This window comes from Gobio gobio, assembly GCF_949357685.1.
Source record: "Gobio gobio genome assembly, chromosome: 18".
NCBI lineage: Eukaryota > Metazoa > Chordata > Actinopteri > Cypriniformes > Gobionidae > Gobio > Gobio gobio.
In genome coordinates, this window is record NC_137111.1 from 47,346,300 (window position 1) to 47,370,498 (window position 24,199).

The 24,199-nt window shown below is 37.8% G+C and overlaps 1 protein-coding gene across 4 annotated transcripts in view; it reads right to left on the bottom strand.

Moving 5' to 3' along the window:
* The window catches only part of lyst (lysosomal trafficking regulator), a 214,279-nt gene that overhangs the window by 20,284 nt on the left and 169,796 nt on the right, over positions 1-24,199 (bottom strand). For 2 of the 4 annotated variants that reach the window (XM_079843610.1, XM_079843608.1), the window contains 13 exons: positions 19,485-19,561; positions 19,223-19,411; positions 18,242-18,387; positions 16,445-16,538; positions 16,297-16,358; positions 16,140-16,195; positions 14,936-15,088; positions 12,526-12,770; positions 11,412-11,478; positions 7,774-7,930; positions 6,357-6,497; positions 5,988-6,205; positions 2,744-2,974 (listed from right to left, as the gene is read on the bottom strand). In XM_079843610.1, the coding sequence (XP_079699736.1) occupies positions 2,744-2,974; positions 5,988-6,205; positions 6,357-6,497; positions 7,774-7,930; positions 11,412-11,478; positions 12,526-12,770; positions 14,936-15,088; positions 16,140-16,195; positions 16,297-16,358; positions 16,445-16,538; positions 18,242-18,387; positions 19,223-19,411; positions 19,485-19,561 (1,836 nt within the window). Of the gene's footprint in view, positions 1-2,743; positions 2,975-5,987; positions 6,206-6,356; positions 6,498-7,773; positions 7,931-11,411; positions 11,479-12,525; positions 12,771-14,935; positions 15,089-16,121; positions 16,196-16,296; positions 16,359-16,444; positions 16,539-18,241; positions 18,388-19,222; positions 19,412-19,484; positions 19,562-24,199 lie in introns of all 4 variants that reach the window. The other 2 variants (XM_079843609.1, XM_079843607.1) reach the window with 1 other exon arrangement.

Sequence of the window (24,199 nt, forward strand, 5' to 3'; positions counted from 1 at the left end):
TCTGACCAATCAGAGCAGAGCAGGAAAGGAGGGGTTTAAAAAGACTGAGGGCCCTTTCATACACCCAGCGCAATGCAACGCCAGGCGCGACGCAAGTTTTTTCTGCTAGTTTCAGCTAGTTATTATTTTTCACGTCCAGCTCCTCGTTGTTTAAATATCAAATGCACTGGCGCTTTTGTTCACCCATGGGCGTCTGGTCTGATAACCAGGTGTGTTCAGGAGCAGTGTTGGAGCGTTGCTATTGTGAGGAACTGAAAACGACTGACCATTGACCAACACAAACCTGCTCTAAAGACAATAGCGCAGTATTTTTTGTGTTATTTTAAGGGTGTGTTAGTAATATGAGCCTAAAGGGGGCGCACAACGCACATACACACTAGAAATGCGCGGTTGGCGGTTACAGCCGCGGATAAACTGCGGATCGGGCGGATAACGTGACGAAAAATATTTTAATTAAATTTGGGCGGGTGGCGGGCGGTTGAACCAATCATATAAAAAATATATGTGTACATTGTTAAATATTGTTATCTAACTATACCTACATCCAAAAAATCGAGCACACTTTGAAATAGTCAAATTTTCATCAGGCAGGAATATGGCTAGTCGAGTCTATGCAGATCGACTGCTTGTTATTATCAGAGATGGCAACGTCGGCGAAGGAGGTACGTGACAAACTCAAAAAAGGAGAATTAAAAACAAAGGAAATAAATTAAAAATTTAATAAAAAAAATTGTCGAAAAACTGTGCCCATTAATTAGATGTGCAAGGCAAGCAGGTAAGTTTTTGGGATTGTTATGGACAACTACAAATGTGAACCTTATTAGCCTATAATGTAAATTACTTATTTTATTCGAGCTTTCTATCTATTTGCTAAAAAATAAAGTGAAATAGGCATTTAGTAGGCTAAATAGCAGCATGTTGAAATGATGTGCCAAAATGCGTTTTCTATTAGGCTACAAAGAAAATATTGTACAGTACAGTGCGTTCAATTTAGGCTTTTTGCGTTTAATTTAGGCTAATTTATTTATTTTTGTTCACTGCTGATATTCTGAGAGCTTTCTAGTCTCGCGGCTGTCATCAGCAGGGCCTTGTATCGCCAAAATTGGTCAAAAACGTTGGTGCGGATGGATGGCGGACGGATGATGAGTTTTGTGATGCGGATGAAATAATAGCCCATCCGCGCATCTCTAATACACACTGCTTATTACACACACAGGGACTCGCAGCAGCACACACACACACACTTTTAAATATAAAAATTAGGGCTGGGCAAATTAACGCGTTAACGCGGGCGATTCATTTTTTCAGCTTAACGCAATTAAAATATTTAACGCAAATAACGCAGCGTCCGTTTTTATATCCATTTTTGCTTAGCGTTACATGATCATCACGCTCTTATTCATGTAAATGCTTCCAAGCGTGACAAGACACAAGCGAACACGCTGTATGCCAATGTCCTGTGTGTGTGTGTGTGTGTGTGTGTGTGTGTCAGTGTCCTGTCTGTGTGGATGCGTCTCATGTCAGCTAATCAAGGGACACACACACACACACACACACTCGACGCATAGATAGACTCGCGTCAGTTTCCTGCTCACATCGAGTTCTCTTTTGACTTGAACAAACAATAACACAGAGGATTTTGAGTATTCTCATATTAGGGTCTTAAATTAGTTAAATAACGTCTTACATGAACTTAAAGAGTTGTGAGGAAATGAGATGCACGGGACAGCGCGTGAGATCCGCGGCTGTTCTTAAAGTGACAGGAGCACTGATGTTGCCTGTCATAAATGTTCATCAAAGAACAACGGGAACTGAGAAAAGTGTAGCTTTAATGATGATTCATCTATATTTCATTTATTATTTATGCAGTTAAGAAAGATAACTATTACATTTCTGTATATGTATAACAGGGAAGGCCATGGGTAAATATAACATTTATTATTTTGGGTTTATGTAAAGATTGTTTTAAGTTCACTTAAATTAAAAGTTGTTTTTTTTAAAGTCTAATAAATGTTGAAATTGGGAGCTTTCAGTTATACTGTAATGTAACGTCATTAATGTTTCATAGACACTTTAGTATCAGTGATACTGGCCTTCATTCATAAAAATATGACAATACAACACATATTTAAAATATGCTGTCTTTACATTGTTTCTACATTAATTTGGAGAGTAACTGAAATTATTACAATATCAAAATATTAAAAACGTAAAATATTAAAAACTTAAGATTAATCGCGATTAATTACAGAAAAAAGTGCGATTAATTAGTTAATTTTTTTTAAATCGATGCCCAGCACTAATAAAAATTTAAAGTATTCCTCTCTGGAGAAGCGTTCAGTCTTTCCGCTCACATGTAAATAGTGAATCCGCCATGATGTGAGCGTAAATGGCTTTTAAAGGGAATGGGAGATGAGACTCTGATTGGTTTATTGCCTGTTACGCCCAAAACACACCCATGACTCATTAAGAGACGAGGGACAACCCTTTTGGACCATGCTGCTGGCGTGCCCAGACCATTTTTTCTGTCGTTAAACTAGCAAAAGTGGATAAGGACACGCCCTAAGTGCACCTGCTGATCTTTAAAATAGGGCCCTGAATCTTCGAATGAACCGTTTTCAGACTCTTTGAGAAATGAGGTGATGTGCAGTGTATATTATGAGAAAATGAAAGTTTTTTTCTACCTGTTGTAGACAGCTTTAAAATAGCATAATAATTAATATTGAATGTCAAACTGCTGTACCGGGTATGTGGTGTCTTTGGGCTGCTCCCGGCTCTCTCTGAAGGCCAGCTGCACCAGGAGGCCCATGGCCGCCGGCAGCTCTGCCTCCGATAGGAGTTTGGTTCCGGCTCGGCAGATGTGGGAGGCGTTGAACAGCTGTCTGGGAGTTTGGCCGTACGTCTTGATCATAGTTTCTAGAGCCCGCCGCTGCACAGGGTCTTCAACAGCAGACACGTCCATGCCAAAGTAAGTCTGAAGAGAGAGGGAGGGGAAAAATCGGGATTATTTACGGATGCTAGTTAACAGGCTGAAGCGTATGTCCGATATGGGTTTATCAATAGCTACAGGGAGTGCAGAATTATTAGGCACGTTGATTTTCTGATCATATTTTTTTTCCAGGCACATTTGACCAAATCCAAACCACAGTAATCCTAATAACTACTATTGATTTAGTATTTAATAATGTATAAGTGATATATAATTGTTCATGAAGGCTGGAAATGAAAATCACCTTATATTCAGGTGTGCAGAATTATTAGGCATGTTTTCTTTTACAGATAAATTGAGCCAAAAAAGAGATTTAACTCAGACTGAAAAGTCAAAAAGTATTAAATGCCCATGAGAAGGATGCAATACTAATGCAATACTAGACATTGCAGTTAAGGCGTGACCATTGGACAGTGAAATGCTCGTTGGGTCAGCAGGATCTGACAAAAACAGGTGGTGAAGAAAAGACACCTATTAACTGCAAAAGAATGAAGAATTAAGGTGAAGAATTAAGGGTGAAACCATCAGGAACCCTTTAGTCTCCAGCGCCACCATTTTCCAGAGCTGAACCTACCTGGAGTCTCCAGAAGTGAAGGTGTCAGGATCTCAGAGACTTCAGTTAGGTAAAGAATCCTAAAAAATGACCCCCACTAGATAAGAATCACAAGCTGAAGTGTTGTAAAATACATGAAGAAGGTTTTTTTATAGGCTTTATGGACAGATAGGGTAGATAGACTCCAGGTAGGTGCAGCTCTGGAAAATGGTGGCGCTGGAGACTAAAGGGTTCCTGATGGTTTCACCCTTAATTCTTCACCTTAATTCTTAATTCTTTTGCAGTTAATAGGTGTCTTTTCTTCACCACCTGTTTTTGTCAGATCCTGCTGACCCAACGAGCATTTCACTGTCCAATGGTCACGCCTTAACTGCAATGTCTAGTATTGCATTAGTATTGCATCCTTCTCATGGGCATTTAATAATTTTTGACTTTTCAGTCTGAGTTAAATCTCTTTTTTGGCTCAATTTATCTGTAAAAGAAAACATGCCTAATAATTCTGCACACCTGAATATAAGGTGTTTTTCATTTCCAGCCTTCATGAACAATTATATATCACTTATATATTATTAAATACTAAATCAATAGTAGTTATTAGGATTACTGTGGTTTGGAATTGGTCAAATGTGCCTGGAAAAAAAATATGATCAGAAAATCAACGTGCCTAATAATTCTGCACTCCCTGTATGTATCCACCAGTGTTGGGCAAGTTACTGTAAATTAGTAATTAGTTACAGTTACTACTTTTAAAAGTAATTGAATTACTTTACCAATTACTGTATGTCAAAAGTAATTAGTTACTAGGGAAAGTCACTTTTATGTCTGCTTTTTAAATGTAAATATGAACAATACTGACCAGTCAAACACAATAAACATCATTTTTAGACCTATTTATTGTAATCAACAGGGCAAAAGGACTTCAAATCAAGCAGTAGTGCAGTGTTTAGTGTCCAGCAGCAGCAGCGAGCAGCGAGCGTTCCCTCGGCGCAGCTGGGAGAGTTATGGCCTTTTTACACCTGCTCACTTCATTCGTTTTCTCTGACCAGATATCTATCCCATTGTGAAAAGACCAGACCAGTAAATGCCTTCCGAGATTCTTTCGAGACGGATTTAAATCTGATTACTCAAACAAACCAATTCAGAAGGTGCAACACACGTCGCCGCAAATGAGTAAAGCAAGCCAACACGCAAACTGCCGCCAGTGAAACTGAAAGTAAGTCTTATATGCTCAAAATCATAGAAGAAGAATAAATGATCTTAGCTGTGCTTAGTTCGCTCTCTCATATTGCGGTCTTTGATCTTTTTAACTGATGAATAAAATGCAGCTCATATTTTTTGCTTTCGTTGACGTGAACTCTGTTAAATGTGCATATAGCGTGGGAATTGAAGATCGGATTTATATTCATTTTGCGGAGAGGTGTATGGCAAGACAACCTGCATGTTTTTTTTTAAGATTGTGTAGCCCCGTTTCATTTGTGAGCGCCTACGCCCCTAACCTCAACTTATAAAAAATGCCTTTTTACTGTGGTGATGGTGGGGATAGTAGTTTAAATTAACATTGTGATGCTCAAGTGTTTGATATCTATGGATTTTATTATAGGCAAGATAAGTCAAAGTGTTGATTTGAGAGGCTAAAGCGTTGGGTTAACTCGCTGTCAGCCGATGGGCTGGTCGTCACTTTAAAAAAACTTAATAAAGAAACGAAACGAAATATAACTACTTTGACATTAAAAACAAAAATTAACTATTTTAATGGCTGCAACAATGTGTAATAGGGAGGATAAAAAAGCACGGTCCAGGCTAGGGACTGCAAGCGTTCATTTTTCACAAAAGAGAGTAACGCGAGTAACAAACTCATTTAAATTTCAGTAATTGTAATTGCGTTACTTGATTAAAAAAAATATTTGGTTACTTGCGCGTTACCACTTAAAGTTACTTTGTAGCGAGTTACTGTTGTGCTGCGTGTACTGCTGTTGTTTATCGCTTGCGACAATATGTGAAATTCTGATTTCTTATGACTTTATAATTATTTATTACTTGTACAAATTGTTATATGTTGATGTTATATGTTTTTATGTCTGTAACCTTGTTAAATGTGCTGCTGCCTGTCTTGGCCAGGACGCTCTTGGAAAAGAGATTTTTAATCTCAATGAGTTTTATTCTGGATAAATAAAGGTAATATATACACCCAACACTGGTATCCAAACACCTATTTTTATGTGCAATTTGGGATATCGCATAAAAAACACTGGATAGAAATGGCAATATATAATATATATATATATAACAACATGCTTCTACATTTCTTTTAAGCAGAATATAATTTTGGGGGGATGCAATATATCCTGAACATGTTTTTGACAAGCTTTAATCCACCCATAATTTTTTAGAAAGATCAAAAGATGGAAAATATCAGTGTTAAGTGTATGTAATAAGGAGTCGTACTGCAGGATGAAAGACATTGATGGCCTGGACGGCAGCTTTGCCCTTTTGCTTGAGCCCAAACACCAGGTCAATCCACTGGCACAGCGTCTGGGAGACTTGATCCGATTCCAGAGCCTGTCTGTGGATGAGGATGAAGAGTCGCGGGTCATTCCTGGCCCAGGGCGGCAGATTCACGTGGTTCACCCGCTCGCTGTTCTGCCGCACGCCAAAGTCAAAACCTGCCAGAGGGGAGAGTGGGAAATACCACGCTAACATTAATGTTTTTAATAATACGATTCTAATGTGGCAAGAAGGTTTTACATGAATATTCATTGGTTAGATCTAGGTTACTTAAAGGTTAGGTTCATGAGAAGAAAACCATGTGTCCACCTTCTCTGTTGACCAGAAACTCGGGCAGGTAGAAGAACTCTGGGATGAGCTCTTTGACATCCGTCATGGACTCGTAGGACGACAGACGCCATGTGGTGTTCATGGAGTGGAACGTCCGGTCAGGAATATCAAAGCTCTGGTCTGCGACACACACACAAAACCTTTCATTAGTTTCTTGTGTAGCCTAAAATGGATAAACCAACTGAACTAAAAATAGACGGAGAAAGAGGAAAGAGGCGGGATGAAAGGCCTGATCATCTTTCTGAGGCTAATGCGTGTAGCGCGAGACTTCAGAAAGGCCCTTTTCAATGACAGCCTTTAAAAGCCTCACACTGACATGTTTGAAGACCTCGCTGCAAACGCAGGTGCTGTTACATATTAAAAACCTGGCGATGCAGATCATAATTGAAGAGGGTGATGCTGCAAAAACCTCAGCGAGTTATGAACAGACAACAGTGTTTTTTAAGAGGAAGTTGCATTAGATTTCAGTTTTCTTGAATATGCAAATAATAAACATTTACATAAGATACGAGAGGCTGTTAAAGGATGACGTGAGGTGCAACACAGCAGAGATTTTCCATATATTAAAACGTTTTAGTAAAAATATGTAAATTAATATTGCTATTTATTGTAAAGCCTGATATGTGAAATATTTAAATGGAAAAGTTTATTGAACCTTTAGATAAAATCTAAAATGAAATAATTTGCATATGTGTTGTTTTTTTATTGACTATTATGATACATCAGGCTTTTATGAAAACGTTAATTTTATTCAGAGGCTCAAACTGAGCAAATACAGATGCTGACATTTATATGGACAAAAAGTGATGCAATTCTGATGTTTGTAATGTAAATCAGCAGATACTGACATAAAATTCATATAAATATCAATATCTGCAAAAAATATGTCTTAGTAAGATGATATTTAAAGGTGCACTATGTAACTATGTTTGTTTTGTATAGGCGACCTCTAGCGGACGGAAAAGTTACATAGTGCACCTTTAAATGCTTAGTTTTGGACTCTAGTTTAAAAACATAATGCAATGCAATGATTATTGACAGATGAACTAATAACCCTTCCTCAAAAGCCTGATGATCATATTTGATACTCATGATTTTCCTAATAAATGATAATCAAGTAAACCGAATCTGCTTCTGTAAGTGTTCATCTTAAAATATTACTAACAATATAATAAGTTATTCTTACTAAACTAGTTCAGAAATTGTCTAAACTATAATTCAGACAATAGAAGGACTGTAGTAGATAAAAGCTTTGATCATATTGATAAATATTGTTGGGTTAATATATATATTCCTATAGTTATGTCTTTTTTTGACCGTTTTACATTTACATGAACTATTTCGAATCTGTTTGGTCAAAAGGCTGAACTATTTTGAAAACCAAAGTGTAACTGACCTTGATAGGCCAGAAACATCTTGGTGAAGGGAGGCAGCCTGACCAGGAAGTGAAGGACGGTGCCGCTGTTGGAGTAGTGAGAGCCGTAGTGATAGGGCTGGACGGGTGGCATGGGGTCGTCCTCTCGCTTGCCCTTCCTAAACTCCTCTTCCAGATACTGTGGAGGAAATCAATGTTAGTTACACTTAAACACACCTAATGACATCGGCTGTAAGCTTTTAAAGCATTATGGATACAAATGATCAAAGAGTGTAGACTGAAAAGGGCTGTGTTTCAAAACCTTGCTTACACAGGCAGCTGTCTTCTAAGGTTGCATTAGAGCTTAGATCGGGCTCAAAAAAATCAAGCCCGACCCTACCTGAGCCTGTGCACGTTGTGTCTGAGCCCGGCCCGACACATGAAAGGTCCTGTTCTTCATGATCCCATTTTTCAAACTTTAGTTAGTGTGTAATGTTGCTGTTAGAGCATAAATAATACCTGTCAAATTATAAAGCTCAAAGTTCAATGCCAAGCGAGATATTTTATTTAACAGAAGTTCCCTTTCAAAGCCTACAGCGAGCGGCCGGTTTGGACTACATCCCTGTACTTCCTGCTTTAATGACGTCAGTAGAACAGTTTGTTGACTAAACTCCGCCCACAAGAATACGCAAAAAAAGGGGGCGTGGTCTTGTTGCTCTCCCACGTGGAGAAGAGGAAGTGTTGCGTTTGTAGAGTGTGTTTGTCGCCATGTTGTCAAGACGCTGTTATTTTCATCCCGGAGTCAAATCACCTTTGTTTGGCCTTCAGGGACGCTGTAGTTTGAGCGCGTTCATCTCCCTGTTATGGTAAGAGGCGTGACCTTTCCGGGCAACCAATCACAACACGGGAACCGCTGGCACAATCAGAACTCGTTACGTATTTCTGGAAATCATCGAGGCGTTTTTAGGACAGTGAAAACAGCGGTATACAGATCAGTACATTGTGTGAAAAATACTGTGTTTTTTTTACACACGAAACATGAACACATGTTAAATTGCACACTGTAAACTCAATCAAAGCTTAAAAAAAACACGAAAAACGGGACCTTTAACTGTAATTATGAGCCCGAGCCCGATTTAAACCCGACCATTTTTTAATACGTGGGCGTTCTGCGAAGCGGACGGGTGTGACGCTCAGCTCAATAATCCGCTCTATGCAGGCGCGCGCTCATGAACTGTACACTGGTAAAACAACGCTCGCTCAAATCCCGCTCATGACATGCATCTGTACTGTACCCTACTATAGGCCTACTTGTTGTAGCCATTAAACAATGTATTTTTGTACAACTTTATAAGTACAACGATGCGAGTGGGTCAGAAATGATTTTGGTGGTTATATTTTGTTTAATATTAAGTTTTGATTTGTATGAAGCCCTTCTTTAAAATTAATTTAGTTTTGTATAAATTGTATCTTAATTTTAATCAAGGTTTCGTCAGCCAATTGCTTGGATTTAATAAATGACAAGCAAATAGAGTAATAGCAGATTATAAGGGTGAGATGAAGTCGCGCGGGAGCGATCACACGCATTGCACATGAGCTGGAGTGCGTCTCATAAATAAACGAAACTCAGAAGGCTACTTGCCTCACAGACATGAGAAATATGTGTGTAGAAAGCTTGAAATGTCTACTTTTCTTTAACTTCTAGTTAAGAAAAGAAATAGACTAGTTAAGCAATGCGCAGTGTTAATGTGAGCAGCTCATGACTGGCGTCTCGGAGCGTTTCTGAATGCTGCGCTTCATCACTGCGTGCTGTGAGTTTAGCACGCATTTTTAGAATCCTGACTTGTGCAACTTTGTACACATTTGTTTCTTAGTTGTAGTATTACTTTGCTAAAAATATATATTATTTCTGATTATGGCATAGCTTTCTGCCCACTCAATTAGGCAAAAAAGTAATGATTAGAAAAAACATAAACAATCAAGGGCCCGGCCTGAGGATAGTGCCGGGAAATCTCGGCCCGACCCGGTCAAGTTCGGGCTCGGGCAGGGAATCTAAACTCTAGGTCGCATGCTACCTGCAATGGTGTCTCATAAGTGATTAATGCATGGGAGACTTGATTCACAATCAATTATGGTATTGCTTTTTTTCTGGGATTGCCTTTCCTGCAAAGAACACTTGTGATTCTACGTCAGAATTTGGCCAGGTGAAAAAAAATGTCTTAAGCCATGGACACACCAAGTCGACGGTCGGCTGTTGGGCAACACGGGCCGTTTGTGAGCATAGGCCGACTTTTTTCGGAGTGTTCCGCACCATTGGCTCAATTTTTTGGGCCGATTCAACACGTAGAATCGCCATTGGGCCGTCGGTGAGAGAGAAAACTCTGATTGGCTGTGCCGTGCCTACCTGGGTGTTCCTGGGGGAATATTGTCACATTAAAGGGGTCGTTGTTTTATTGTTTTATGATGTTTCCTGGGGTGCACTTATAATGTTAGAATGCTTTTTATATCAAAATTTGTCATAATTTATAAATAAAAGGCATTTTTCCTACCCTGGTTTTAGCCTCTGCTCTGAACACTCTGTTTTAAGGGGCGTGTCCACTGGGAGACTTCAGTGTAAACACCCACTGCTGTGATTGGCTAACGTCTTTGCATTTTAAATAGTATTACTCTCTCTTTTACCTCGTTTTTACTATTGCAGGTCTCATGGTTAACTAGTCGTGAAAAGCGTTGCATCACATTTAGATCTATGGCATTATATTTAGATCACACACATGTTGAGTGCATGAAACAGTCGGCTTTCATCAGCGCTAGTTCTTTGGCGTCGGTTTGGTGTGTCCCAACCCTTATGGTGCGTTCAAACCAGACGCGAATGAAGCGTTTTGCGCGAGTGATTTACATGTTAAGTTAATGCAAAGACGCGAATAGACATTCTTCGCCGCGAATGAGGCGACGCAAATGACGCGATTCACGAGTTGAAAAATCTGACCTTTGGCGGATATTTCCCGCCGCGTTAACCAATCAGGAGCTTGCTCTAGTAGTGACAACAATGAGGACAAAATCATATGTGGATACCCGGAGCTGTACGATACATCTTCATACTTTATAGAAACACTTCATACTATATAGGAATAAGTGAGTGAGGAGGTCGGACAGTCTGGTAAGTCGTAAAAAACGCTCTTTCCTCAGTTTGAGCTCTACATCGGGTGATTTCAGGGTGATTGGGACACTTTTTGCCATTGAGATGACTTGGAAAAAGTGTCCCAATCACCTTGAATTCCCCCTATTGAGACTACAAGCTAGCTAAAGCCGGCAAATTGAGCTTATTCGCCGTATTTTAAAACAACATGTCAGCCATTTCGCGATGAGACGGCTGGCAGAAGCCCCTCCCATGACGCGAATTCGTGTCTTTTGTGAAGTGAATGTCACGCGCGAATGAAGCGATTAAACTCAAAATGTTCAAGCGTCCAACTACGTGCGAATACAGTGATTTATTTGCGCAAGTCACATCTGGTGTGAGCGCACAGTTAGTGAACGCATCTACTGTTTGGAATGCCCTATGTCTATAATGCCTAAAACTGCTGCCTATGCAAGCAGCTGACCCGGTTTGGACCAGAGCCACAGTGTGATTGGTTAACAGCTGCTGGTGTAAACAGGAATTAAAGCCTGCAGTGCTGCAGTACCCTGTAATTGTCCACATAACGGTCTTCCTTCTCTTTAGACTGCACTGCGATGGGTTTGATGAGGTTCCTGTTACAGACAAACAGAAAGCAAAACGTTTGGAATAATTAATATTTTTGAAAGTGTAATTTATTCCTGTGATCAAAGCTGAATTTATCATCATTACTCCAGTCTTCAGTGTCACATGATCCTTCAGAAATCATTCTGATATGAGGATTCCCTGCTCAAGAAACATTTATGATTATTATCAATGTTGAAAACAGTTCATATTTTTGTGGAAACCACAATATACTACCATTCAAAAGCGTGGGGTAATCAATAATCAATATATATATATAAAAGAAATGAATACTTTTATTAATCAAGGATGCATTAAATTAATCAAAAGTGACATAATTTAACAAAATATTCTATTTCACATAAATTCGGTTCTTTTGAACTTTCTATTCATCAAAAAATCACGGTTTCTACAAAAATATGAACCAGCACAACTGTTTTCAAACTTTATCATAATAATAATAATAATAATAATTTGTTACATTTATATAGCGCTTTTCTGGGTACTCAAAGCGTTTTACATATAGAAGGGGGGAATCTCCTCAAACACCACCTGATGATGCGACGGCAGCCATATTGCGCCAGAACGCCAGCTGATTGGTGGAGAGGAGACAGTGATGAAGCCAATCAGGATATGGGGATTATTTGGAGGCCATGATGGACAGGGGCCAATAGGCAAATTTGTCCAGGATGCCGGGGTTACACCCCTACTCTTTATCGAAGGACATCCTGGGATGTTTAATGACCACAGAGAGTCAGGACCTCGGTTTAACGTCTCATCTGAAGGACAGTGCTTGTTACAGTACAGTGTCCCCATCACTATACTCTCTCTACCAGCAGCATCCTGGTTTTCCCAGGAGGTCTCCCATCCAGGTCTCAACCCTGCTTAGCTTCAGTGGGAAACCAGTTTTGGGCGTGATATGGCTGCTGGCGATACTGAAAACTACAACAGACTTCCATTTGACATACGATTTCATAGTTTTGATGACTAACGACACTTCTTAATTGGCCACAGAAATCGGCATACAAAAATAATGTGGATGCAGGGTTGCTCCTGACCTGTAAATGGACGCCTCTTGCAGGTCCAGAGTCTCGCTGACGTAGTCTCTCAGGATGAAGGGGAAGACGGGATACTGCATGAGATCGTTGAAGGAGCGGCCCGCGTGCTTGTTGAGATGAGTGAGGTACTCGAAGTTGGTTATCTGTCCTGAGCTCCACAGGTGCGTGAGGGCGGTAATGTTGCCGTACTCCAGCAGGTTGGGCAGCTCTGAGGTCAGGATGTTGTGGTAGACATCATCACGGAACTGAGAAGAGAGAGTCCAACAAACAGGAAGTTAGGGTTGGGCAAAATTCTAGAATTGGGTGTGGGAATTAGACTTTCATTTATTTCTTCCCATTAAAAAACAAACACAATAAAAAGCTAGAAAATACAATTTATGTACACTGCAGGAAGAGGCGGGAAACCTGTAAACACTGATTTTATATCATCATGATATATACAGTCAAACCAACATTTATTCAACATTTCCTCACATTATCAGTTTATTCACTATAGTTTAGAAAATGGTAATAAAATATGACAAGAACTCAGAGTTAAACTGTGTCAGAACAAATTCATCTTGATAATTTCAGATAATTTTGATAGAAAGAGATGTAATGGATTACAATCAACCAATCAGCTGTTAAATTTAAGTACACAATTAGATAATACCAATTCAGGGCAACCAATGACCAAGCAATGCTTCATTTAGTTCAGTCTGTGGTGTCAAAGGTCACATTAGCAATTAAAGAAAAACATGCTCAGCTCAAAGTGTCTGAAGCATTTTGCTCCCAAATTTTACTGGCAGGCACTGTATGAAGAATTTTTGGGTATAATATGTCAAAGTTAACTTTATTTTGCTAGCATCACTTACATATATGAACTATAGTGTCCTGCACACACTGGAGAAACATTATATCTGTGTCGGAATCATTTTTGCTTGCACTGTATATATATATATATATATTTTTGCTCACCAGTCACTGTGGCTAGAGGTTTTCCAAAATTACAAGCCACTCAGCATTTTCACAGGCCATAATCTTGACATTGATACCATGGGGGAAAACAGCCATACTGTATGTATATTTTTAATATTACCTCATAATTTGTTGCAGGTTTATTAGGGTGCTGTCACTTTAAGACCTGACGCATGGATCCATTATGGTGCATTCACACCAGACGCGAATGAAGCGTTTTGCGTGAGTGATTTACATGTCAAGTCAATGCAAAGATGCGAAAAGACATTATGCGACGCGATTCGCGCGAATGAGGCATCTGACACGTGATTCGCTCAAATTGTGTGAGTTGAAAAATCGGACCTTTCGCGGATATTTGCGGCGCGTTAACCAATCAGGAGCTTGCTCTAGTAGTGACAACAATGAGGACAAAATCATATGTGGATACCCAGAGCTGTACGATACATCTTCATACTTTATAGAAACACTTCATACTATATAGGAATAAGTGAGTGAGGAGGTCGGACAGTCTGGTAAGTCGTAAAAAACGCTCTTTCCTCAGTTTGAGCTCTACATCGGGTGATTTCAGGGGGATTAGGACACTTTTTGCCATTGAGATGACTTGGAAAAAGTGTCCCAATCACCCTGAATTCCCCCTATTGAGACTACAAGCTAGCTAAAGCCGGCAAATTGAGCTTATTCGGCGTATTTTTAAAACAATCCATGTCAGTCATTTCGCAACGAGACGAGCCGGCTGGCAGAAGCCCCTCCCATGATGTGAATTTGCATCTGTTGTGAAGTGAATGTCACGGGCGAATGAAGCGAGTAAACTCAAAATGTTATAGCGTCCAACTACGCGCAATTTATTTGCTTTATTCACGTTTGGTGTGAACGCACCATTACACTGTTACACATGTGTTTTCTTTCTAAAACAGAACTGACTGTGTTTATTTCAATACTCGCCAAGACCGGCATTTTTACATTATAGTGTGTGTATTTGACTGTTTAAGCGCAATAAGCAGCGTAAAAGAGCTTGATTTAGTGCTGAGAGGCGGCTTTATGTGGGTGTGAGCACAAAATCTGCAGGAAGGAGTCAAATTATTTGTAATAAGCGCAATCCCACACCGATATTCAAGCCCTGTAACAGCAACAATATTCATCTGGAGCACTAGAAGCGAGTGAGGAGTGAGGAGAGGCGGGTTTGTGTGTCACTCGCTGTCAGAGAGACGATGGTACTGTGTATCTGTGGAAAATGAGAAGCTACAATGCATTGCATTTATTATTTCAGATGCCTTTTAAAAAGACTGTATATATTATATATAAAATTCAACCTGCCGAAGTGGCTTGTGGGAGTGACTGCGTGACACACTGCTGAAATACACACGCAGTCACCAGACCTGAACGTCATCTAACTCACACAGGCCCTGTGTAAATCAGCAGCTAATGCTCGAGTGTGTGACAGTGGCATTGTTACCTTGGTGGTATCAAACGCGAGCAGCAGCGTCCGGCCGTTAGTGAGGAAGATCTCCATAGCATTATCTCTGAGCTGCCACCAGCGCTTGTGGACCTCCTTTATCTCCTCATACGTCCAGGAGAAGGAGGCCGGTTCCGTCTCGCCATGAGGACTCTGGGGAAAGGACACACGCTGAACCACTAAAACACACAAACGCCTCATAACATCTATTAGCGGTGGGTGGCATGACCAAAGAGAGTTTCATGGTATAACTTTATACATCACAGTAAAAGAAGCATTATTTAGTTGTTTGGAAGATGTTGAAAACTGGTTTAGATCAGGGTTATTTTCGTTAACTAAAAATAAAACTAATACTATATTTATACTACAAAACACCATATACTATTGCATGAGTATGCAAATTGGGACGCACCTATAAACATATTTTTAATAAGTATATATATATATATATATTAGGGCTGACAAAAGATTAATCGCGATTAATCTCATCCAAAATAAAAGTTTGTGTTTACATAATATATGCGTGTGTACTGTGTATAATTATTATTTATATATAAAAACACACACAAGCATGTATATATTTAAGAAAAATTTATTATATTTATATACAAGATATTTATATTTATATATAATATAAATTATATAAATGTATATACAGTATATACATGCAAATATTTCTTAAATATATACATGAATGTGTGTGTATTTATATATAAATAATAATTATACAGAGTACACACACATATATTATGTAAACACAAACTTTTATTTTGGATGTGATTAATCGCGATTAATCTTTTGACAGTCCTAATATATATATATATATACACAATAATTAGTTGGTTATATAATATTTTTTATATTATAGAATATTTCTAATTTTAGAAAGTACTAAAATAACTTAATACAAACTATATAGACATATCTTTTAGTTTTCTTTAAAAAAGTAAAGTAACATTTAAGTCAAATAAAAAATAAAATCTAATTCAAAATATTAACACAAACTAACACTGGTTTAGATAAAATATTAATAACCGATAACAGACTAGATTAAATAATAATAATCATTTATCATTTAGTGAATTAAATACATTTAATTTAATTTAACATTTTTAATTTGGAACCTGATGGACAAAAAACAAAAAATGATAAACATTTCTATATAGTAATGTATATACTTCCTTACGTTTAGAAAAGAACATACTTGGTTATCATGCGTCTCAGCAACATTATCCTCCACAAAGTACATCCCAGATTTTCCTGCAGACCCGTAAAACACAACAGATGGTTTTAGTGGTCAGTTAATGGCCAACACAAGGATCATGTGATGGAGGTGAACAGAGCGGGTGCACGAGTCTTACCCAGCAACAGCTCTCCTGCCATCTCTCTAGAGGGCGCCACACTTATGCACCTTCTCGTGAACCTAGACCAGAAGAGAAAATGATCTGTGGGATGAACCTCAGTGTGACTCTGAAACCCAACGAGCGTCTGCTTGTGACGTGCGAGTACCTGATTGGCTCACTGGTGGCTTTGTCCTTCACTATGGATGAAGAGGAGTACGCCTTATCCTCAAACAGGAAGACCAGTGGAGGCTTGATGGCATCTGTGATGGGCAAACCACAAGCATGAGATCCATCATTTCTTACATGTTTGTTAGTGACATCTGGAAAACACGCTCAGGTCACATTATACCCCAAAGTCCAAAAATATCACTAATGAATTTACTTTTCACTTACTTACTTATTTATTTACGTATACTTATTAATTTACAATATAAATATAATTTTACGGATATAATTATCTAAATATTTATTATTATTATTTATTTATTTACTTACTTACTAATTTACTTCCCAATTTTACTTTTTTACTAATTTCTTATTATTTTACTAACTTATTTACTAATACGTATTTATTTACTTGCTCATTTTACTGATATACTTATTTAAATATTTATTTATTATTATTTACTTATTGATTTACTAATGTATTTACTAATTTAGTTCTTAATTTTATTTATATACACATTTTCTTATTTATTTAATTATTATATTTCTTATTTACTTACAAATTTTACTGATGTACTTTTTTACATTTTTATTATTATTATTATTTACTTATTCATTTACTTATACTTATTAATATACTAATGTTCTTATTTATTTACTTATATTTGTTTGTTGGTTTACTTATTAAATTATTTACTTATACTTTTTAATTTACTTAATAATTTTACTGATATAATTTTACTTGTAAACAAATTTTCTTATTTACAAATTTCTTATTATTTTACTAACCTATTTACTTATACATATTTATTTACATACTAATTTTACTGATATACTTATTTAAATATTTATTTATTTATTACTATTATTTACTTATTGATTTACTAATGTACTTATTAATTTGACTTATGCACAAATTTTCTTATTAATTTAATAACATATTAAATTACTTATTTACCTATACATATTTATTTACATACTAATTTGACTGATATATTTAATTTACATATTTTTTTATTATTATTTACTTATTGATTTACTAATGTACTTACTAATTTAGTTTTTAATTTTATTTATATACACATTTTCTTATTATATTTCTTATTTACTTACAAATTTTACTCATGTAGTTTTTACATTTGATTTATTATTATTATTTATACTTGTATACTAATTTTCTTATTTATTTACCAACTTATTAGATTACTTATTTACTTTTACATATTAATGTATGTACTAATTTTACTGATGTACTTATTTACATATTTAATGTTTCCTAATTAATTTACTAATGTAGTTCACAATTTTACTTATGTACTATTTTTCTTATTTATTTATTTACTAACTTATTAAATTACTTTTTTTTTTACTTCTACTTATTTATTTACTTACTAATTTTACTAATATACTTATTTATTTATTATTTTATTATTATTTACTTATTAATTTACTAATGTAGTTCACAATTTTACTTATGGACTATTTTTCTTATTTATTTATTTACTAACTTATTAAATTAGTTTTTTTTTTTTTTTTTACTTCTACTTATTTATTTACTTACTAATTTTACTAATATACTTATTTATTTATTATTTTATTATTATTTAGTCCCTAATGTTACTTGTATACTCATTTCCTTATAAATTTCCTTGGAGTGAAAAATGACCAAGACATGTTCTTGAAGGATTTATCCATTTGTTTATGCCTTGAGTAAATAAACTGCACCATGAAACGTCCTAGATAATGTATTAAATCGTGTATTATGATCTGATGTTGTAAAGTGCTTTCTTCAGCTCACCGTCTAGTTTGCGACGGTCTTTGAGCAGATATTTGTTAGGGATGGTGAGGTAGCAGCGCTGGAGGCGTCTCCGCTCCCGGTTGGGTCCCTCGGTGGGATCCAGCTGCCAGGAAGTGGGGTAAGATGACTGATCGTACCACACCGCCCTGTTCCGTGTGGAAAAATAACATCATACGTGTTCGGAAACAACATGATGAGTGAAGTAGCGTTAAAGGGTTAGTTCACCCAAAAATGAAAATTCTGTCATTAATTACTTCCCCTCATGTCGTTGGACACCCGTCAGACCTCCGTTCATCTTCAGACACAAATGAAGATATTTTAGTGTAAATCTGATGCTCTGAAAGGCCTCCATTGGCACAATGCACGGTTCACTCTCAAGACCCTTAAAAGGCTCTAAAGACGTCGTTACAAAGTCCATCTCACTACAGTGGTTCTACAATAACTTTATGGAGTGACGAGAATAGTTTTTGTGTGCAAAAAAACCCTAAATAACGACTTATATAGTGATGACGATTTCAAAACACGGCATCATGAAGCTTCGAAGCGTTATGAATCAGTGAGTCGAATCAGCAGTTTGGCGCTTTGACACGCGATCCGAATCATGATTCGACTCATTGATTCATAACGCTTCGAAGCTTCATGATGCCGTGTTTTGAAATCGTCATCACTATATAAGTCGTCATTTAGGGTTTTTTTGCGCACAAAAACTATTGTTGCCGATTCATAAAGTTATTGTAGAACCACTGTAGTGAGATGGACTTTGTAACGACGTCTTTAGTGCCTTTTAAGGGTCTTGAGAGTGAACCGTGCCATTGTGTCAATGGAGGCCTTTCAGAGCCATCAGATTTACACTAAAATATCTTCATTTGTGTCTGAAGATGAACGGAGGTCTGACGGGTATCGAACGACATGAGGGTAAGTAATTAATGACAGAATTTTCATTTTTGGGTGAACTAACCCTTTAAGGTGAGCGATACTGACCGGTCGTGGGTGAGCTGCTGCACGAGCTCCTGCCAGTGCCGGCTGGAGCTCAGGTCGGTCTTATAAAGGCCTCTGATGTGCTGCATGACCTTCTTCCGCTCCATTCCCTGCCTGAGAGACACGTTCTGAGTGATGTCAGCGGCGATCTTCGAGATGTCCTTCGACTTCCCATCCAGCCTCTGCAACAAGCTGAACGAGAACGGAGCAGCTCAGACGAAGTGTATGTGTTGGTGTATTATTGCGTTTCTCTCAGAGTGCTCACCTCCTCTGCGTGTTGGCCAGCTTTTTTTCCCAGGCTCCTTTGCTGGTTCTTGCCTCTGACTCGTATTTCAGTTGCTCCTTGAGAAGGAAGAGTGAAACAGCTTTAGTTGAACATTTATAAAATGCATCGGGACCTATTGTATCACACATGGCCTGAAGCTCATGGCGCAGGTGCTCTTAGGGCGCGTCCAAATCCACTTTTTCTAGTTTAATGACGGGAAAAACGGTTGGCGCGCCCGCCGCATGGTCCAAAAGGATTGTCCCTACTCTGTGTTTTGGGCGTAACGTGCAATAAACCAATCCCTTTCCCTTTAAAAGCCAGTTGTGCTCACACCATGGCGGATTCACTATTTACATGGAGGAAAGACTGAACGCTTCTCTTTCGAGGTAACGGATCTGCTCATCCAATGACGCCTGCTTGCTCATCATTACTGCAAATAGGTAGGCTAAATCCGATACATACAATGACCAGTGTTGGGGAAAGTTTCTTTGAAAAATAATGCATTACAATATTGCGTTACTCCCTTAAAAAGTAACTAATTGAGTTACTTAGTTACTTTTTAAGAAAAGTAATGCGTTACGTTACTTTTGCGTTACTTTTTCTCACCTGGGCTGGGCTTGTTTTAGTTTTTTTTTATAATCAAAAAGTTATATTTTTGTGCAACGGTAAAGACCTCTTCATACCAAAATTTAAATAATAAGCCCCAGGCTGAGGTAAAAATGCAAATTGACGCATGACCAGTAGAGGGCGCAGCTCTGCTGCCATTCTGGATAATGGGAGAATAGGATGCAGGAGGAAAAAGTTTTACCAATAAAAACAAAAAATCTAGTAATTTTCATCATCAAAGGTCAGCAGCAAGACATTGGTAAATTAAATATAAAGGTAGATTAAATGCATACAAATAGTCGTTTTATTTAACATTTAATTATTGGAGGTTTGCATAGTATTCTGATTTTGTATTTGACTGATTTTATTCATTTTGAGGAGTACAGAATCTTTATTGTGCAAGTGAGATAAATAAATGCTCACATTTAGTCTAGAACTACAGTAACCCTCATGTTTACACACACGCCTCTGCACTTATTTTTCTCAACATGGGGGCAGGAGAGCTGTCAGTCAAATTAATGTGAAAAAGTCTATCCATTAAAGACTATCCATTATGACACATAGGCATTTCTATATTTATGCACACAATAATAATCTTTTACATTGTAATTGTCACGATTAGCCAGTGAATTACTCCGTGATTACTCCACCCCGGACTGTTACTCCATCAAGGACTACATTTCCCAAAACTCATCATCCCTGATTACATCCACCTGTGTCTCATTACCCTGTTCACCTCACCATATATACGCCTGGTTATCTCAATCAGTCATTGCGAAGTCTTGTTTGTTGTAACACTGCATTTCTGAGCGTTTTCCCTGTTTTTTTGTCTCTTGGTTTTGGATTAGTTGCCCGTTCCGTTGATTACCCTTTTGCCTGTCTCTCCAGCCTTGTTTGCCTGTTTGGACTAGGGATGCACCGAATCCAGGGTTCGGGTACGGATTCGGCAGAATATTGGGCTTTTTGACTGGGTTCGGTTTCTGCCGAACCTCAGAATTTATTTCCACCGAACCCGAACCCTAGGCTTGCACTATGCGCGCTCCGCTGGTCGAACGTAATGACGCTGCTGTTGAAAGGGAGAATTGAACTCATGAACAGAAAACGTGGCAGTATACTTTAAGTCAAAAGAAGGCGATTCAAGTTGAGCTACGCATTCAATTTGCAATGCCGATTTGTCTCGTGATGACAAGGACCCTAACAGCCGCTGTTAAAACATTTGCATATGAAACATCCGAGAGAATACGAGTTGTGCATGAAGGAATCTACAGACAGCAGCCAAAATGTATTTTATTTTACCGTTCAAACAGCCTATAGATCTATAGATCAGATAAAATATAAATGAAATTAATTAAATATATAGGCCTACACTAAATATTTTTCTCTTAAATAATTACCAAATTAAGATGACAACAAAAATACACTGAATCCGTAAGCTTTGAAGAACCGGAATTAGGTAAATAGGTAGATAATATACTATATATCTTTACATAAATACTATTCTCTTAAAACCATCATTTCGTTATTTTTACTAACCCACATAATGATTCATCCGCTGCACGTGAGGGGGAAAAAATAGGTTCCTTCCACTTAAGAGTTGAGCTCTTTTTATTTTAATATATCTCTTTACATAAATACTATTTTCTACTTAAAAAAAAATAACTTCGTTATTTTACTAACCCAGTGTTTTGTATGTGAAGCTGTTTCACGTGAATATTACCACAGGAGTGAAGCACAAAGCTTTGTTTAGTCTAGAAAGAAAATAATGGTCAGATAGCACTTTTTCATTCTGTTTTGCGATCTGGTCACTCGATTTTCCGTGAATTTGAACAATAGGCCTAGTCCATTTTATCCCAATGGACATTGAGATCTCGTTTCTTTTCCCAAATCTTCACTCACGTCGCCATGTTCGCAGGGGATTATAAACGTTTCTTCCTGTCGTTTGCTTATAATTAAGTCTATTATAACTATTCACATCCTTTACTGTGGTAAAGTATAAAAAACACTAAGACGAATACCTTTTTACTTCAAATTTTATTTAACACAGTTTGTTCTTGTTATTAAACTTGGTAAGGCGCGTCAAGTTTGGTTTATTTGAATAGCGCATTTCACACACGCCGGTGATTTTAGTTTCGTTTTCTCTGGCAGTGAATAATCAAACATTGCCTAAATGTCTTGACCCCGTGGAAAATAAAATCCGCTCTTCAGACCGTTTACAACAAGTGTTGCTTTGCAACATCAGTAGAACATATGAAGATGAAGATATTCAAGAAGGTCTATCCAGTGTCCCATTCCTCTCAAAGCGCAGAGCGGTATATGACGCATCTTTGCGGGAAAATAGTATGAATCAAATATTTTTCTAATATTTAATTTTCATATATTCTTGAGGTTACCATTATTTACTGAAAATCGTTTTTGTTTTATAGGCTGTGTTGTTTCACTGACGGAAGTGCTAAAATAAACACATATGGATGTTTCAGCCTCAAATGATTTCAAAATGTAGGCTATATATATCTGGCATAGACTACAGTATTTAAAATAGCATATATGCATTAGTTACATTCTCAATTTAATTTACAGAGCAATCCCTGCTAAGTTTTTAGTTTAACTAATACTATAGAAGAGGATTAGTGTGTGTCGCACACAACAGACTCGCAACGGGGGCGTGGCATCACGATGGTGGCGCTCCATCTTGATGTCGGCACAACACTAGCGCGCGCCTCCTGCGCTCTCCGTTGGGTTGTTCTTTGAAACGACAGAGGACGACTCGGGGTAATTTTTCTACAAACCATCATGAAATAGCGACAATGTTTACTTTAGTAAACTTGACCAAAACAGTTAATGGTCAATAGCATCCCTACACTGCTGTGGACTTTGTTAACGTCATTAATGTGTTTACTGTGATAATGGACTGCAGATGGGGAGTAGGATTCGGTATTCGGTTTCGGATTCGGCCGAATCTTAACCAGTGGATTCAGTATTCGGCCGAACCCCAAAAATCTGGATTCGGTGCATCCCTGGTTTGGACTGCTTGCCTGTGTTTGACCTTTTGCCTGTTTTTGATTATCCTTTAATGAAGCTACATTTGGATCCTCAGCCTTCGTATCTCAAAGCAGTTCATTACAGTAATCCTTTTATTTTTAATATTTGGCATGTGTGTGTGAAGCTGCGCGTCCCTGTGTGTGTAATAAGCAGAGTGTATGTGTGTTGTGCACCGCCTATAGGCTCATATTACTAACACACCCTTTAAATAGCTTTCCTATAGCTCAAACAGTAGAGCATGGCGCTAGCAACGCCAAGGTCATGGGTTCGATTCCCAGGGAAAGCAAGAATTGACAAAATGTAAAATGTGTACCTTGAATGCAATGTAAGTCGCTTTGGATAAAAGCGTCTGCCAAATGCATAAATGTAAATGTACATAACACAAAATACTGCACTATTGACTTTAGAGCAGGTTTGTGTTGGTCAATGGTGCAGTCGTTTTCAGTTCCTTAAAACAGGGTTCCTACAGGTTTCTTCACGTTAAATTCAAGACCATTTATATAAAAAATTAATACCTATTTCGCGCTTCCCCTTTGCTTGTTGCTTGAGGTCTGTGTTGTGTTGTAGCCTATGGTTGTGGTGCTGTAGCGCGTGATCTTCATTTACTGAAGGCATCATGTGTTCGTGTATTTTGTACTGTGACCCGGGGCTGCGTTGCGTTCTCAATTATTGGTTCCGCCACTCTTTTTTTATACTAAGTTATTTAATCAAAATAATCGAGGTTGACAAATGAAACTTTTGAGGAAAAATACAATGCGGAGAATTTACATACAGCACAATTTTTAAGACCCAGACATGAAAATTCAAGACTTTTTAAAGTCTTAAGGTATTATTTCCAAATTATTAAATTCAATGCTTTCAAGGCTTTTTAAGACCCTGCGGGAACCCTGTAAAATAGCAAAGCACCAACAATGCTCCTGAACACACCTGGTTTTCAGACCAGACGTCCATGGGCGAACAGATGCGCCAGTGCATTTGATATTTAAACAACATGGCGTAGAACATGAAGATGAGAACTGCGTCTGGCTGAAACTAGCAAAAAACTGGAGTCACATTGTGCCGGATGTATG